The sequence below is a fragment of the Cheilinus undulatus genome, linkage group 5 (assembly GCF_018320785.1).
Source record: "Cheilinus undulatus linkage group 5, ASM1832078v1, whole genome shotgun sequence".
NCBI classification, from domain to species: Eukaryota; Metazoa; Chordata; class Actinopteri; order Labriformes; family Labridae; genus Cheilinus; species Cheilinus undulatus.
In genome coordinates this window covers 25963587-25982523 of record NC_054869.1, presented here as the reverse complement: position 1 = coordinate 25982523, position 18937 = coordinate 25963587, and the positions used below count along the sequence as shown (strand labels likewise).

General features: G+C 38.9%; 1 protein-coding gene across 4 annotated transcripts in view; it reads left to right on the top strand.

Moving 5' to 3' along the window:
* LOC121509692 (phospholipid-transporting ATPase ID-like) overlaps positions 1 to 18937 on the top strand; it is a 60571-nt gene that overhangs the window by 19945 nt on the left and 21689 nt on the right. For 3 of the 4 annotated variants that reach the window (XM_041787276.1, XM_041787279.1, XM_041787275.1), the window contains 4 exons: positions 6056 to 6138; positions 7686 to 7744; positions 13572 to 13685; positions 15244 to 15342. In XM_041787276.1, coding sequence (XP_041643210.1) covers positions 6096 to 6138; positions 7686 to 7744; positions 13572 to 13685; positions 15244 to 15342 — 315 coding nt within the window. In that variant the 5' untranslated portion in view covers positions 6056 to 6095. Of the gene's footprint in view, positions 1 to 4973; positions 5214 to 6055; positions 6139 to 7685; positions 7745 to 13571; positions 13686 to 15243; positions 15343 to 18937 lie in introns of all 4 variants that reach the window. The other variant, XM_041787277.1, reaches the window with a different exon arrangement.

Here is an 18937-nt window from a genome sequence, read left to right as displayed (position 1 = left end):
CAGCTGATTTTTGGCTCTGTCACTTACCCTTACAAGCTTGTAGCAAATGGAACGCATTCAACTCAGGTGAAACATCATTTCCAGCTCCGACATCTTATCGAGGTAAATGGAACATAGCAGAAGTTCCCGAATGATGAGTCAGTGCACTTTGGGGGGATATTTTATAGAAAATTTGAACATATCTATGATTTTTTATGGCACCAGTTTAATACCAGTACCCCCAAAAAGTCTTCTGAGAGGTTTCAAGGACAGCTGGAGCAATGGTGTGGGATGCATATTTGTTTACTGTTTGTTATTCAGACTTTAAGAGCTAGAAGTGCCAAAAGGCTGTTAATGTCTAACAATCCGGGGGTGGGGGGCTTTATGGGAAGTGTCCTGGTTTCTGATTATCGTGAAGTCTGAGCTGTGTTTATTGATTGTGTGTAAGCAGGCTCTGGCGTATTGAGAAGTTGCAGTCCATGTGGACGGTTAAGGAGCAGGACTTAATCCTCATTTTGAAATCTCAGCTCCAATCAGCAGCAATTTGACTGATTAACATGTCCTTTACTTATTAATTGGTCCACAAATCTGCATTTAAGTGAAGCTAACCATTAATACAGATCAAACATTAAAATCTGAGCCACAATCTGCCTGTCTCAGTGTTGCATTAGCCAATGAGCATTTAGATTCCTAGACTACATAAAAATGCATCAGATATGTTCAATCTGACCTCCATTCTACAAACAAACATTTCATTTTTTCTACCGTTTTCACATTTTACTTTGTATAATTAAACACCAAGGTGTTGGTAAACCTAATACCCATCATTTGCGAGTATAGCACAAGAAAAACATTTTCTTACTGGGGCTTCTACTGCTGAATTGAGCAGGGCTGAGGGTATCCAACTTTGAACTGAGACCCAGAAAGGGTTGTTGCTCTGGGGTGTTATGGAATAAGAAAGTGTGCTGTTTACCACACAGAAAAGACGGTCTTTGATAGGAGTCATTCAAAAATAAGTGCAATCAATCTAGATTTAGTCTTAGTGTTAGCCTCTCTATCATCTCTGTATTTTCCTCTCCAGAGACTATTTTTCATCAGTGTGATATGTAAACAGAGTGGGAGCACTGGAAAAATCAGTGCATCTGCCAAAACAAAAAGAAAAAAATGCAAAATGCTGTAAATACAGCTCCCTAAAGTTTACCAGTCCATGCTGAGAGACATTTGGAGCTAAAGCCTCATAAAATCATAGTGGCTGTAGTGTGTTTAAATGTCACTTTTCTCACATGACTGGCTGTGAAATAAAAACATAGAAAGTGAAAGAAAAGTCTTGTGTTTGAGCGTTTGGTGTAATTTTTTCATAGTTGGAGTTTACAAGTGGGTTTAGTCTTTGTATCAAGTCATGTTAATATGTCTGCACATTTAAGCAAGCACAACAAATAACCTACAAGAAAAAAAACACACATATAGATAAATCAAGACAATTATGCAGACAAAACACATACTGTTTAGCCCCTGTGTCACGCAGTAGGTGTGTGTGTTTTCAGTGGTTGGGCATTCTTTTTAAAACACACACATTCTTCAGCAAACACATGCGGTGTGTATTTATAGCCAGTGTACTGAGCTCACCTCTCGGCATCCACAGCCAAAGGGTGGGATGCTAAAACCTCTGCTTCCTGTCCAGGAATCCTCCACATGGACTAAGGGCACACATACATGAACACACAAACTTTTGTGACTGAATTACAACAACTCACTTTCATTTTCTCTGGCAAGACTTTGTCTAAATTTGTTGGCTTTGTACATTTTTCCCCTTTCCTGATATTTGGAAACATATGTACTCTAAAGCAGAAACACATCCACAGAAATTCTACTTTTAAGCAAGAATATGGTGTCATTATGGCTACAAAAGTGAAGCACATTTTAAACATTTTACGAACATTACTCATTGATTTGTGCTATTTTTTGCCTTAAAACCTTATTTTGCTCAAAACCAACTCTTTGTGCTTATATTTCCTTGTTGCTCAAAATGTTTGATTGCTCTCAGACCTTTAGATGCTTGCTCAGATTTTTTGTGCTCAAACCTTTCTCCTCTCATTCATGTTGCTTCTGCTCACTTGTAAAATCTCCACTACAATATTTCTGTGTGCATGCTTGAAACTTTCCCTGCATGCTCAGAGAGTTTTTCTGAACTTGTATATCTTTTGATGAACCAACCAATAGGAAACAGTTACAGGATAGACCAATCACAGATTTTCTTTGTTTCTGCTCACATTTGAATACAGAGAAAATCTAAGCATGTGGTTTTGAGCACAAACAGGTTTTATGGAAAAGTGTCGTGCTCTATTTAAATGCTCACTTGACTGGTAACTTTTAGCCAAGTGCATCCATGGCTACATTTGTGTTTCTTCAGTTCCTCGTTATCTGATGGGTATATTTTGACAGTAAACTTAACAAAAGGGCTTTTGTGAGGACTTTATCTGTTTTCATCAGTTGTTATAACGACAACGTCTACAAGGACAGTCATCCGAAAGTCACGAGTTAACATTTATTAAAGAAAAATACTGAACTGGATCCCTGGATCTGTGACAGAATACTAGGTTCAGCCCTTAATGACTCAGTTGTACAAAGTTAGGACCCTCAAAAAGGCCCAGTCGATCGTGGCTGATCACAGCAATCCTTTCTTTTAGGAGTTTAAGCTGCTATTTTGAAATGTCTCCTGAGCTTCTCTTTATTGTGTTTTTTATCCTGTATTTCTGATTGGTCTAGTATATGTTTGGCTGCTGACTGCAAAACAATTAATAATTGAACCTTGTTTCATCCATGCACAGAGGAAAATGTTTAAAAAGTAGAGTGCTGATGATGTGTTCTGATGGCCGGTCATCAGTCTGACTGATCCGTTGTTACTATTGATTATTGATGTTGATGTTTGTAGTTTAAATTTTATTTATTTATTTCGGACAAACAAACAACAAAAATAAAGCAATGATAAAACAATTCTTAGTCCATCCCACAAAGTATTTCATGAGTCTGAAAAAGGAGTAGGAAAAAGCAGAAGCTTTTTGAGTCCTATCCCCACTTACTCTCCTTTTATAATCACCATAATGTTCCCGTATCACTCCTTATAACCAACACATCAGGTGTAATGGATTGAGCTCCCTGGTGTGCCCTATAGGGGTGTCTTCCTGGGATACATGTTACATATTAAAGACCCTGTAAAGGGAAAATAAATCTGTATGTAGGTTTGGTGTATGATAGGTCACTGTTTTATAAACCCCTAAATGAAATTTCAGTCAACTAAAACATCTCTAACTCCATAAAATTAAGCTTTAAAATCATCAAAAATGAGGCAGAAAAATCTGCAGGGTGGTGTGGACGTGTCTGTTGAATGAGATGAGGCCATGCCCACTCAGGAGAAATACGATCCTCGGAGGTTTAAAAAAATGTTTCAATCTGAATGTTGACCTTATGATCAGAGTGAAGCTGCCTGGCTCTGTGCCAGAGAAGAGTCAAGGGCTGTTTCTCAATTCAAAGTTCACAAGTTCGAACTTGCCTTCTCTGGAAGCTCGGACTTGGCAAGTTCATTCAAGAGTTCGGACTTCAGGGGTACGGGAGTCCGCCGAACGATCCTACTACTATTGGAACAGCAGCGGACTTGCTAGCGTCCCCTTCTACGTACCTACACGTCACATCCGGTTGTCCCGTTGCTAGCGTTTCCAAAAACACAGACATCGTCCATTTAGAATTTATCAAGGATGAATTTTATCCAACTCATCCAACGTTTCTGGTTTTCAAACACAATTCTATCACAAACAAGCAATTTATTTATATTTTTACGCGGCAGCAACAGTTACTTACAACTGTGTGACTTCTCCTCTGCCATTGTTTGAGTTTCCCGCTGAACAGTGTGAATTGCATTGTGGGATTGTAACTGTGAAAAGTCCGCTCAAGTTACGTCCAGCAGCAGACTCGGTAAAAGGGGCGGGGCGAGTCCACATCCGGGTGCTTCGACCGAACTTGTTTCGATGCGGACTTTGAATTGGAACAGAACTTTGGCTTTGAATGATGACGTATCACAAGTCCGTAAGTCCAGAAGTACGCTGAAGTATGCATACTGAGAAACAGCTAAAGTCTGTTTTCTGGCTCAAATCTCTGTTCTGATGCTTTCAATGATCCATAAACCACCGTGGCTGATATATTTTGTATATTTACCTCACAATGAACAAGAAACCAGCATTTTACTGACTGTAAACTTTCAGTAAAGGCAGGGACATCAGCTAACAACAGACTGGACTGAGATTAACTGCTATGTGATTTTATATTGTAGTGTCAGAGGGGCGGGGTCATTCCCAACTGTGGGCTGATGACATCATGAGCCCACATATTAGCCCTGCCCACATTAAACCCAGCCAGGAAAGAGGTTAAACACTTTCTAACAGTCTAAATCCAGAATTCAGTCACATGTAGATCTAAGTGTTTTCACATGTTTGCAGCAATCATATTCCAACATTTCTAGAGTGTTAAGACACAAACTTTGGATTTGACTTTACGGGGTCTTTAACATTCATTGCAAGAACATTTATGACACAGGTAGATGCATATGCTGAAGTAAGAGGAAGCTGTACACATACAGTATATCTATATAGGTCTAACAGAATCTCCTTAAGACATTTAGTCTGCAGTGAAGGCTCTGTGGCAGCTAACAGGACCAAGCTGCTACTAAAAGTGACCAGGCCCCTAATTATACAGAATTTATTTAACAGCTTCCACAGGTGAGTTTCCTGTATAGGGAGAGTTGTTGTGATTAGAGAAATTAATCATGTCTCTGTTGTGGGGGTTACCACTGTCAGCAACATTTAAGGATTTATGAGCAGTTTATGTTTCCACTTGCATGATCTCTGTGTTTCGATTTTTTCCCAGTGTTAAACGTGCAGGACATAGTGCAGCAGTCACAGACGATTACTGATGATTTATGGTTTTGTGTTTCGTGACTGTAGTGGAGACTGGGCTACAAAAACAGCTGCATACCAGCAGCCACTTCTCTGGTCCCGTCATCACTCAGCTGAGACAGACCACATGGCCCGGCCATACAGGGCTGATTTTAAACTCTCCACTGTCAGAAGGAACAGATATGTGAATGTCTGCCTGAGAGGGGAGCCTCCCTCTGACTCACTCTGCCCTACATGGGAAAAAACATTAAGAGGCCCACAAGCTGATGCAAACCTGAAGTAATGAAAGTAAGGAAGCAAAACTTTCTACATCCTTTTCTTAAATAGGATAAATACCGATTAATATAAACAGACCTGCTTTAAAGTTAACAGCTGGTGTTGATTTTTTAGTATGTTCTCTAAACAGACCAATGCTTTTATGTATACATGCCATGTTCCACCATTTTGATGCTTAATAACTTTGTTGAAATTAAGTTTATTTTTTATAGCGAGTTACAAAGTGGGTTTTACAATAGAAAATTAAAAAGTAGAAGCATTTAAAGTAACCAAAAACTAAACAAAGTAGAAATAGTGGTAATTCTAGGTAAGCAAATAAAATTTTAGACACGAAAAAAAGACTTTTTAAGCATTTTGCCTGATTGTATAGGAAAGAAATTATAAAAAATAAAAAAAAAAACAAGATTCAGGAAATTAAAAAAACATCAAAGATTCTATATTCAAGAGGAACATTAGTTGGGAAATCCTGTTCCTAATGGTGTGTTTTAAAATGAATTAAAATGTATAACTGATTTTTTATTTTCTGCAAAGCATAAGGTCTTTCCCTCCTTTTTCCATCCACACATTAAACACATGTTTAAAAAGCAGCTGTACGGTGAAGCTAAAAGCTGCTTTCACCTTAGAAAGCTTGGGTGAGAGAATGATTACCTCATAGAGCACATAATGGAAAATGTCCTGATGGCAGCTGGCGGGTACTCAGTCATTCTCACTTTAAACCCTCAGTTTCCCGGATAGAGTTGATATTTGACTCAGACACTTTGGTGCACGAGTGTGTGTTATTGTCTACATAGGAATAAGGAAATTATGGGAGTAAGAGTTATCCTTTTATTAACCAGCTTTTCTCTCCTCCACAGATCAGTATGATGGATAGATAACAAAGAAGAGAAAGGGAAGATGTCATTCTTTGGCGTGAACTGTGTCAGGAAAAAAGAGAGAGGTAAGATTTCAGCCCATGGTGCTCTGTATTTAAGATATCAAAATTCATATTATGACAACAAATTGCATATTTGACTTTGGTAAATTGAAGAGTGCAAATACTGTAACACATAAAGGTTGTGTTTTAGAGCTCCCTATTATAGGCTATAAAATGAATCCCCCATGCAGATTAACTTTACTAGTTTTCATTAAAATTCTAAAATATGATTATTATAAAGATATTGGGTTAAGTATACTTGTTAGTTTTGAATATAGAGTTCAAAAAAGATTTCCAATGGTATATCGGCCACTCTTTTTACATAGCATAGCTGAAACATTTAGGGCCTATGGTCACAGCCACCAAGCCGCTCACAACCTCAGTTTCAGATCACATTTCTTCTGCAGCAAAACTTGACTTCTGCTACTCTTAGTAGTATCTAAACAACTGTTTTAATAACTCTGTGTTCTCTCTCTCTCTCTCTCTCTCTCTCTCTCTCTCTCTCTATATATATATATATATATATATATATATATATTTGATGCAAGGAAGTATCACCAAGAAAACAGTGTAACAGAATCCTGACCTAGCATTTGCCTGCATTTGCAGCTCTAGACCTGACAATGTTACTCTGGAAAAGAAGAATCAGATCAGTTTCTTATCCATTATTGTTCTTGACCAAGCTGGTATCATAAGTCCCACCCCTTCTTGATTTTAATTGATCAGTAAAGGAGATAAGGGATTGATGAACATGGCGCTGTTCTAAAACCAAAACCATAGTGGCATAATAATTGACTATCTCAAATAGCAGCACATGTTTATAATGAGGTTTATTCTGGGAAAAAAAGTAATGATGGTTGATACTGGCAACCACCTATGCAATTTACAGAGTACATGAAGGTGCTACTGAGGGCTAGAAAATGTCTGTGGGTTGTCAAAAAGTTTTAAAATAATATTTGAAATGTAAAACTAGATGTATTTAAGCATCAAGTATCTAATCCAACGAAAACCCTTAAATTTGGATAATTTTATTTAACCTCAGACATCACATTGTTGTATGATTGTCTGCTAGTATGGTAACTGAGGTAACTATAGTAAACTGTGTAGATGTCTTTAGAAGCTTAAGAAGCAACTGTATAGTATTGCTGTATAGATTTGTGAGTATTACTGTAACTACAGTCATGATAAAATGGCTTCTTTATGTTGTGTTTTGTGGTAACTGCTGAGATCGGCATGCTTATGTGCTAGTATAAAAATGCGGAACTTGCTGATGAATATCAGACATTTATATTTATCATCTTTTCCAGCTTTCTTGCTTCTATTTATAACTACCGATACATCCTGGGTTAGATTAATCTGTGAATCATGGCTCGATACAAAGGGAATCATATTGTTGATATATGGAAACAAATATTAACAGATATAAGTTATCCTGAAATTGTATCTAGAACATGGTTTCTGTGGTTATTAAAATCCTAATACTGTCTGAGATATGGTTTTCTGTTGAGTATACTGTGATGCTTTTGATACACATTAATCTGAAAAATGTCTTTTCTGTGTTTGCAAATCAGAGCTGGAGAGGAAACTGCGAGCAAACGACCGCGAGTACAACCTCTCCTTTAAATATGCAGTAAGTACTTCTATAAGAAAAGCATGTACAGCTGATTAGACCCACGCACGTTTTGCACAAAGGATGTTTCTACTTTTGTGCAATCTTCTTTGGGGTGTGTTGTGCTTCTCGAGTGTCTGTCTGTTGTCAGGAGACTAAAGGTTAGCCAAAGTCAAAGATAATCTATTTGGAAAGAAACAATGAAAGGAGAATAAAAATGTGAAACAGATAACTTCCAAAACCACTAATGATAATCAGGGCATGATGAAGAGTTAAAAGATATAAAGGGGTCACTGCAAGCCAAGTGGTTTTGTGCATTAGCCCCATAAATAGAAGCTGTTGTCGTCAAAACTGGTGGCCTGTTTGCAATCTATCAAAATAAGAACTTACATTAAATAGGTGTCGCCTTATGCTTCGATGAAATATCGAATAACCTTTAAAAAAATCAATCAGAAAAAAAGAAATACATGGGAGATAAACAGAAATAAGTATCAAATTTTATATGAATGAGGGAAAGATAATTAATGGCATTATAAAATATCCTTAACAAAATATTGTAAATCTTTCTGCTTATACAAAATAAACACCTACTGTACTGTAGCAGCTCTTACCAAAACACATGCATGCCCTGTCCTGTTTCAATACAGAATCTAAAACGGAAGCAAATCAGTCAAAAAGCTGAAAAAAAGAAGAACAGTGAACGTTTCCCTCTTCACTTTTAATATTCTGTATGCATTTAGTCATACTTTAGTCCAAAATAACAAAATGATTACATTCAGAAAAATACACCCATTCAGTGGGTGGTTTTGTTTGAAAGGGAGATAAAACCACATATGAGTCAGAGTCTGAGCTATCAGCATACTGACAAGATGCACCTGTTTCAGACGAAACACCTCCCACCAGATCTCCCAGTCATAATGACAAACATCTGCCTCCAGGATTGATCACACAACCCAACGAGGAGCTTTCAACATAGAAAAACAAAGCTATATAGAAAAAAGCTCTTTCATGAGAAGAAAGGATGAGGATGTTTTCTGAGATGCTCTTTTGTTTCTGCTCTTGATCTTTGATTGGCTTATGTTCTGTACTTTAAGGTCCAGACACAGTTTTTGACCTTTCAGACTTCTTTCTCAAATATAGACTGAATAAACAGACAGAGGCCACTGCTCTGGACATTGCTGGTGTTTGGGGTAAGTTCAAGGAGCAATTTGGGGTTAAATGTCTTTTCATAGGATACATTGCAGGAATTTGGGTATCGAACCCCTGACCCTCCACTTAAGGGGCGGCGATCTTTACGTTCACAGCCAAAGTCACCCCAAACACCAGAGGTGCTGGAATAAATTGATTAATGTCAGAATCTCATATACTAATTTCTACAATTCTGAATAGATTCAAAATTTCAAAGAACCAGTATTTTTAACCATACTTTATTACATCCTTAGTGCCTTTTCAACTGCAGCAGCTGCAAGTATTTTCCTATGTGAGCCGTCTCAGACACTAATGCAGCAGGTGTATGGCTCATTAGCTAGCGCTGTTAGCATTAGCAGCTAACAGCATGGCGCATCTTCGTCCCTTCCCCTCATCCCTTCACCCCATCCTCATCCTTTCTTCCCTCGTCCCTTACCCTAATACCACTCCTAATTCACTCCTCGACTCTTATCTTCATCCCTTCACCCCTTGACCCTTATCCACATCCTTTCATCCCTTGACCCTCATCCTTGTCCCTTCACCCCTGGGTCCTTATCGTCATTACCTTAGCTTTTCCAGGTACCATGATACTATCTGCTCAGCTTTTCCTTCTTGCAGATCTGGGCTCCATGATTATCTCACCATCGTTCTGGACATGGCTCTCTGATTCGGAGATACAGGCTTCTTTACCATGTACATTTCGCTAACCAAGCTTCTGACCACATACTGCAGTTCAATCAGGGAACATGCAAGGGCACCCTCGACTCCAAGCTATAGAGTCGCATCTTAGCAGCCCCACCTCTCTGTCATGTGAGCTATGTGGAGCTCCATCTCACAACAGCATGCGCTGTCAGCACTCTTCCACCTCGCTCATATTCATCCTTCTTATGCAACACTTCTATCTTCAACAGTCTATCACCTGCAGCACCACCCCTCCAATCATTAGACAAAAAATTAAATGAATAAATTTTTTTTATTATAATAATTATAATAATTATAATAATAATTTAAAAAAAAAACCTTTGGCATTTGGCCTTCAGTCAACCACCCATGCCCAAAGGAGTCGACAAACGAAGAAGACCAATCCTTTACCAAGCCGCAAGGATGGTGAGCAGTAACTCCAACCCCTTCGGATGCACCCTTTATACTTGCTGCCTCCTGCACATCTGCTCCTGCGGCGGCAGTGCTCACATCAGGAGTACCTGCTCACACAATCCTAATACGCCTGCCGACCGCACAGGACCTCAGCACACAGTTCAGCCTTGCCACACTTACAAGGACCTTCTCGGATTAAGGTATCTCTCTCTCCAAGGAAAAAACATCAGGGCCTCGTACATCCATCAAATTTCCTGGCATCAACCTCGACTCTGTCTCTTTTCAGACATTACTGTCTCAAGAAAAGACTCAGCACATCACTTTGCTCCTCTCAAACTATATCTCAACAGACAGATGCACCAAACACCAGCTGTTAGCACCTCTCGGCCACCTCGACTACATCATTCACATCACCAACCTTCTTATAAAAGCTGCAGCCATCTCCTCCTTGTATAACAGAATTGTCCTTGATGATGCATGCAAAACAGAAATGCGAATGTGGTAACATTTCCAGTCTTATTGGAATGGCATTTACTTTTTTCTACGACGACTTCATCACTCAACCCGAAGAAGACATTCACCTTCATTCAGATGCAGCCCCCTCCATAGGTTTCGGAGACTACTACAGGGGAAGATGGTTCGCTTCCCCCTGGCCACCAGAACTACAGTCATTAAACTCTGAATCTCAGTCTCCTTTATCTGCTCTCTACGAACTCTATCCCATCATCGCGGCCATATTTTGGGGCACAAATGGTCAAGGAAATCCATACTCATCCACTCTGATAAAACAGCAGTGATCAGCAGTCATCAAGATCATTAACAAAGAAGTTCAGGCGATCGGCCCCAGAATCCGATCCTCATCCAGTTCCGGTCCCACCATTTTCAGCAACAGCATTCAATTAGCTCCACAGCTAATTAACCTCTCACAAGCCTCACAGGATGCAATCCTCAACAGCGTAGCTCTCTCAACACCCTCCGCTTAACTCACCAGCTGGAACTGTTTCAAGTCTCATCATACCACATGCTAATTTCCTTTTCCCTCCTGGACATCATGTCCATCCGCAACTTCATGCTCACAAAATACAAAAATTCGGCCCTCCGCCATTCAGACCTATCTAGCAGGAATAAAATTCATCATCAAACTCACTACCAGCTTCCACTAATCTTCAATCTCTCATCCCCAAGTCACATTGTCGATCAAAGGTTTAAGGAAGTAGGAACCTGCCACTACCACAAAACACCTGCCTCTCGCATCTGGCTTACTCAGCCTCTGCATCCGCTCTCTCCACTCAGGGTACTTAGCCCCTGCTGAAGATTCAACCCTAAAGGCCACGTTCCTGCTAACCTTCTTTGTATTCCTCAGATGTTCCCAAATTGCTCCAACTCTATCCTGTGGAAACCCTTCACAGAAGAGTTGAAACTGTTATAGCTGCAAAGGGTGGACTGACATCATATTAATCCCTATGGATTAAGAATGGAATGCCACTTAAGTTCATATACGAGTCAAGGCAGGTGAGCGAGTACTTTTGGCAATATAATGTACATCGGCTCCAGGTATGCCACCAGAGCTTCACCTCACCACCCTCTCTTCCTCACAGACACTGGAAAAATGGCCACCCGATTCTAGTTTCTTTACCAACTTCTCTGCATTTCAGGCAGAACACTACTCAGCCCATTCATCTCACATCCACGCAGCACCCTCAGTACCCAGACTCAGCTCTTCAGACAAAACCATCCAAACCCTTGGACGCTGGTCATCTCAAGCTTACCACTCATACATTTGTAACAACCTCAATGATCTGTGTCAAGCTCACACTTATCTCGGCACCATCCGATCATAACTCTTTTGGGGGTCGAGATCAGCTGGGGCAGAATGACGCCTGAGACGAAACCCCCATCCTGGGTCTCTCTCTGCCAAGCCTTCATGCATCTTCCAGACTAGACTAAAACTACTTACCCACATCCCTCATCTTTCATCACAACAGACAACAGTCTCACAGCACATACTTATAAATCTTAATTAAACCTTGAAACCAATTCTGCTGTGGTGTGGTCCTTGCTAGTGAACTGCTGACTGATATAGACAATATAAACAACAGGATCTGTGGTCTGTTTCATGTTAAAGACCGGTGTTACGGTTTAACAAGTGACCATGTTAACTGGTGACTATACATGAAATCGATCTGGGTTAATAAAAGATATCAAAAACTTTAAATATGTTTACTTTTCATTATATTATTATTTTTTCCCATTAAATATTAGATATTATATAAATATTTATATAAACGTAAGACAGAAAATGTTCAATGTTTTAACTTTGTTTTAACTACAACAACCGCTAACACTGTCAGCTGAAAAGTCACCGGTTAACATGGTCACATGTTAAAACACAACACCTGCTCTGCTACAGCATTATTAACATGGAAGACTTTTGGTTTATGATTTTTTTGCCACAACTAGCGTCTGATGAATATGTTTCTGATTAAGCCAGATCCTTCTATTCATATTAAGTTGTTTTTTGTTTTTGTTTTTTTTTTGCAATTTATGCACAAATTACTGTTTTCTTTGTTAATTGTTTTAATTTTCATGTTTTTGTATATCAAATAATTTACAGCAACTTAAAGCACAGCAGACAGAAGCAGATGCAGAAATGGTCACCCCTTTATAAGATGTGTGGTGAATCAGGAATCTGTTTAATATGAGAACTGATCCTGAATTATATCATGACCCCCTAACCCTGCAAAGCAAAAGGATTCTCACTGGAGAATCCATCTTGCAAAGCTCCCATTTGAACTGTTTGGACCCAGTTAGAAAGTGACATGACCAATCAGCATCGAGGGGCAGTACTTTCGGCAGCAGTACTTTCATGACGTAAGCAAGCAGCAACAAGAGGCCGGTGCAATTGTGGTGGAAGAGCTTAGCGTGGATGCTGCTAAAGCGCCTGTTTTATCAGAACTTGATGACATTTCTTTGTTAAAAGAAGAACAAGAACAGCATTTAGTTCTTTTCTTATCAAAAATGACAAAAGTCGTGTACTGACATGTCTGCATGGTTCATGTTATTCAGCTCTCTATGGAGTTTACTCCTCTGGAGCGGCACACCTCAGCAGCAGCTACGTCACGTGTTGTGTTGCTCTGAACGCCCTGTAAAGATGTGACAGACAGAACGTTCCTCCAATCACCCTCCGAGTTTTTTTTCAAAGGCTCTGCCCTTTCCCAAACGCTGCCTATGAGTGGTTTACCAGAAGAATGTGTGAAACAAATCCATCTGGCATGTCAGGTTGAAGACCCCCAGTCTTGAGAAACTTACAGGTTCACATCTCCTCTAAACATGGTGTACACTTACCACCAATAGGAAAAAATAATAATAATAAATTGTATTGTGTTTTCAGTAACAGAGAGAGGTTAGAAAAATACCACTTCAATTTCTATTTCACTGAAATATTCTGAAATATTATTCAGAATATCAATAAGTACTTGAAATGTCTTTTTGAGAAATCTTGTATTTCAATACTTAATCAGTAACTTTTTCCTTTGTGTTTTCCCTCCCTCTTCACCTCTACCAGACGAATGCCATCAAGACATCCAAGTACAACTTCTTCACCTTCCTACCTCTCAACCTGTTTGAGCAATTCCAAAGGATCGCTAACGCCTACTTCCTGTTTCTGCTGGTGCTCCAGGTAAGGGATACGAATACAAACACGCACGCACAGGCAAGGCTATCATGCTACTGTCCACTAAATGTTCTATATAAGAAACTCTCAAGTCATAAAAATGCTCAAGATTAATTTAGCTAAGACTTATTAAATTAATTATTGAATTTAAATAATGTTAAAGACAGTCCTGATAATCCTGTATCAGCTCTCTGACCAGTGGACTAACATTGTATTTGTAATAGATTGGAACCTTGTTAGCTTTGGCCGGTTGTTTTGTTCTAAAAATGTAAGATGTCTTCAACATCACATAACATCTGTGTCACAATAGAAAAGAATTAAAGTGAGTCCTATTTTAGTTGGAGCAACAACCAGAGTATTTATAGATAGATAGTAGCCACACTGCACAACAATAATCAGTTAGTGTAGTGATTATAATATTGGTTACATAATAAAATTCATGTAGGGTAAATCAGAGCATAAAATTGTCTTTCTTATTGATCATGTTAAGCTATAGCCTCAAAGTTATAGTGTTTGATTTTTCTGTGAAGTGATATCATGAAGGATATTTATTATGTTTTTTTAATCATAAAAAAATCCACATTGAACATCTTTTGATTGAAATGAACCCATCCCCACATGCAAACTGCATGTAGGAATCACTGTCTCACACACATCCAAGATATAAACCAACACAAAGCATCCTTAGCAAGTTTCTGCACTCTCTACACCGAACAGGATGTAGATGAATCAAGTTCAGTGAGACTAAGGAAGTGCAATATCCAACACAGGAAACTGCCTCATCTTCTGCAAAACAGAAAACAGTCATGTTGCACCACAGAGGTTGACTGCAGTGACTTCTTTGCTGAGGGGCAAGCAGGAACTTCAGTTTTATGAGATGAAATATACGCAGATATTTCATGTGTTTTCAAATCAATATATGCCTTTCTTATCCAATTATACACAACAATTCATCAGGATTTGTGAACAATGTTATGCGCTCTTTGATTCACTACAACAGATAGACAGCTTGCCCTTTTTTATGACTTTCCATTGAAATAAAAAATATACAAACCCAAGATAATGTTTTGGAAAGCAAAGATAGACAGACAAGAATGTGACAGGCAAACAATATTTGTCACTTAACCTCATTAGCCCATATTATATATATATATATATATATATATATATATATATATATATATATTAGCCCGCACATATCTTACTTTATGTCTTTAAAAATACAAGAACAGCTCACCCCTCTGAGCCCCAGCCTTCCCTCTCAGAGGAAATATCCACCTGTTTAAATTTTGCTTGTCCACCATTTTTACTTTGTGCTTGTCTTTTATGATAGAGTTGCTAATAATTTCAGATGCCATATTAACGTTATTTAAATTTGTGTTTCAGGGTGCAAAAGTGTTTTTATTTGTCTACTACTCCTGACCAAAAATTGCATTTAATGTCTGTTTTCTCCACCATTCATTTTGAATTACTCCCTATGTTAAAATAAACTAAAGGAAACTCGTGCCTTTTTTTCTCTCTCTGTCTGTGGGTGTTTTTTTTTTTTGTTTTTTTTTTTTTTCAGGTGATTCCCCAGATCTCATCTCTCTCCTGGTTCACCACTGTTGTTCCTCTGGTCCTTGTGTTGTCAGTCACTGCAGCAAAGGATGCCGGAGATGATATCGTAAGCACATTTACAGGACTTGTTTGGTTTATCATTAACAATATGGATCTCATTAGCTAGTTAAAAGTGAAAAAAAAAAAAAAAAACCTCGGCACAGGCCCCTTTGACTTTTAACGATTTTTTTGTTTTGCAGCGTGGGTCTGGATCATGTGTCTCCTCAAAATGCAAATCATGACTGTAAATTGTGCTTATTAGACTCCAGTTTCAATTTTCAGTCTTTGGATCCCTTCAGAGTGCAATTCTTATCAACATAAGTCATAAAGAAAAAGTTTCAAAACAGTCCTTACCAGCTTGCAACAACATAGATGTCTAGTATAGATGGCTATCACCTGAAAAAGGTCAGCTGCTTCTGTTTGGTTTTCTTAAACTTGATCTTTAACCAAAAAGGTGATGTTTTTGTCAACAGGCAATTGTTGTGTCTTATCACTGCAATATGTATTGAATTCAAGAAGAAATGCTTCATAGTCCATGCTTCAAATGCTAAGTTTTCCTATTAACATTTTCCTTAACCAAAGCATACGTTAAGGATGTTAAAAAGTCATCATATGACCTCTTTTGTCATTTACAGCAGGTGTGAGTAAACCAACTCCTCTGGTCAGTGATATGAATAGGAGGTTAAAATATGATGAGTTAAAAAGGAGGGAATTTCCCTCAAACTGTAGAGTGGTTGAGCTCTCATAAAAACCGAGTCGGTGCAGTTTGTTATTTTGAGTTATCTCGTGCTCTCTGACTGTGGGAAAAACAGCAGCAGTGTCATGTAAAGAACACTTCACACTGTGTTCAACCCATGTTATCTCATTTTAGTCTCAAACCAACTTTTTTTTGGCTTCTTCTTCTTTTCTTTACTAAGCTTTTACTTCAGCTTTTTGAGATAATGGATTTCCTTTATTGTCCCAAAAAGTGAGAACTTTATCTGAACTTTGTACCAATGCTGCTAGATATTATATAGCATCACAAACATTAAACATAAAAAAAGAGAACAGTAATTGTCTTAACATTGATTCAGAAACTTTTTGATATCTGAAAAGTGGTCAGACATGTGTCGGAGTAAGTGTCAGATTAAGTTCAGAGAGAGTCCCTTGTTAATTAGTTTTTAATTATAGCCCTGCCTCCGGCCTGCTCCTGCTGGATTTCTGACAATTACTTGCCGCTCCCTCAGCAGGTGTCATTCATTTTGACAGGTTTTTCAAATCTTATCTGCATCCTGCTCAGATTCTGAAAATCCATGGTAAATATTCAGAATAACAGAGAGTGCTGTTAATTAAAGGCTGTATTGACATGTTCACTTAAGCACCAACATGATCAATTTTCCTCTATGAATAAGGGAAACCCTAAGGAAACCACATCATCATCATCATCATATGTCACGGTGCCACACATCGAAAAAAAAGGCAGGTGGGGGTCTCAGACTGATGACTCCTGGTTATGGCTTAGTAATAGTAATGCCAAAGTCATATTTTCTGACTATATTTACCTATCATTTATTTTAAAGTCACACAGAGGTGAGATTGTTTCCTGATCTCTTGAAGATTTATGCGTCATAAAAGCTCCTTACAGAAGCGCACTTTTGTCAGTTGTCAGCTTCTGTAAGGAGCTTTTGGTTTATGTTGATCTTGATGCTTCCAACAAAGTTGAGTGGGTGATCGGGTGTGTTTGTTTGTTTGTTAGCAACATAGCTCAAAAAGTTGTGGACGGATTTCGATTAAATTTTCAAGAAATGGCATAAGGAAGAACTGATTAGATTTTGGGAGTGATCCGGATCACCGTCTGGATTCAGGAATGTTTTTAAAGATTCTGTACTATTGGGAGATAGGGTTAATGGCGGAGGTCTGCACTGTTACCACTTTACACCAGGAGATGGCAGAGTGTAACGTCAATCCCAGCAGCATTTTGGGTGTTACTATTCAAAGTTTTGGAGTTTATAGAGTTTGAAAGACACACGCCCGGTCGAGGAGACGAGTCGGAGCATAACAGAGAGAAAGACAGCAAACTGTAGCAACAATACTCACAATGCTGGGAGGAATAGAGGAATATTCACCCTCTGCCATGACTTCCAGTCGTCCAGTGAGACCATGGGTGCGACTGTCATGCTTCCACCATGACAGTCCACCCGTAGTGAAGCCAATGCTTTGCCTCACTGTGTTTCCACCCCACCAGGGAGGGAGTAATCGGCACATGCTGTGGTGGGGGATACATGAGGACGGATCCATGAATTTTTTAAAGGATTCTTTACTATTGGGAGATAGGGCTAATGGCAGAAGTCTGCGCTCTCTGAGTGCTTTTCTGGTTTTCTGATGTTTTATTTTTTTCCCTTTAGTCTGACCTAGAAGCAGCTTTTACAAATATTAAAAATGACCATACACTTTAGAAATAATCAATTTAGCAAATAGTCAAGTCAAAGACAGACATTATAGCACAGTCCATGCACATGGCAACACAGTGTGCTTCAAATTCATAACTGAAGTTATTTCAGAGTACTCTGTTAGGTGTGGAAGTCATTGTTGTAGGACCCAGAAGCAGACAGACTAGGTGAGCAGTTTAAGGTGATTTATTGTCGGCAGAATTGTAGGCTGGCTGGTTGGTTTGGGTAGCTGAGGAGATGGGTGAATTCTTGTGTTACTGGAGGAGTTGTTTTGATCTGGACACAGAGAAAAAAAACTGTTAATATCACTGGTAAAAAAACAAAAAAAAACAAAAGCAAAAAAAGGCTGAGCTTCAATAGTGCAGCTCGGCCAAGAAACTATATCATAGAGTGGATGTAATAACCTGGCAACGAGTGGAGCTGAAATCAGGCTTCTTATACTGAGGCAGATGAGTTGATGGGATGCAGGTGTTGGTTCCAGGTGATCCAGCGAGGTGCTTGATTTCTGACTGTAGAGGGGTGTGGCACAAAAACACTCAGAGACAGACAGGGGGAGGGGACACAAGAGAAGCAGAAAAACAAGAGGCAGCCAGAAATGTGACATACTGTGGTATTTGTTTTATCATTTACAAAATTAATAAAAATAAGAGATGCACAATATTATCAACATAAAAGTGTCTGTTTCTTGATTAACTAAAACTCCTCTCAGGAGCATCAAGTTAAGGAAATTGTCCCTTTTCTGTAACATTATTGCTCAAGAGCCTATTTCATCAGTCCAGTTTGTGAAAGCATTGTGTTGCAGACATTACTACTATGTCATATAGGAATTGAAACTAATGAAGAAATGGCAAATTTTCCCTTCTTACAGGCTCACAGTTATCACGCAGCTGACCTGAACTGCATACTCTTGAGGAAGTTGTTTTTTCAGTGCTTACTGAGAACTGAAACAGTTAAAGGAAAATGACCTTCCTTATAGTCTAAGCTGTCGAGGTCAGTTGTACAAAAATGCGTCTGTGTCAACTAATAACTCCATTTCAAACCACCACAAGGAAATGAGCGCTGTCATGGGTTAAACATTATCTGGAGGACAATAACAGGAGTCCTTTTGTGTGGCAGTGTTGGCGATCTTGAGCCATCCTAGCCCTCGGTACCCATCTGTTCCCTGAGTGAGGTCACTGTGTGGGTTCAGGCTTGATTTGATCTCAGCTCACATAGAAACTCAACACTGACCAT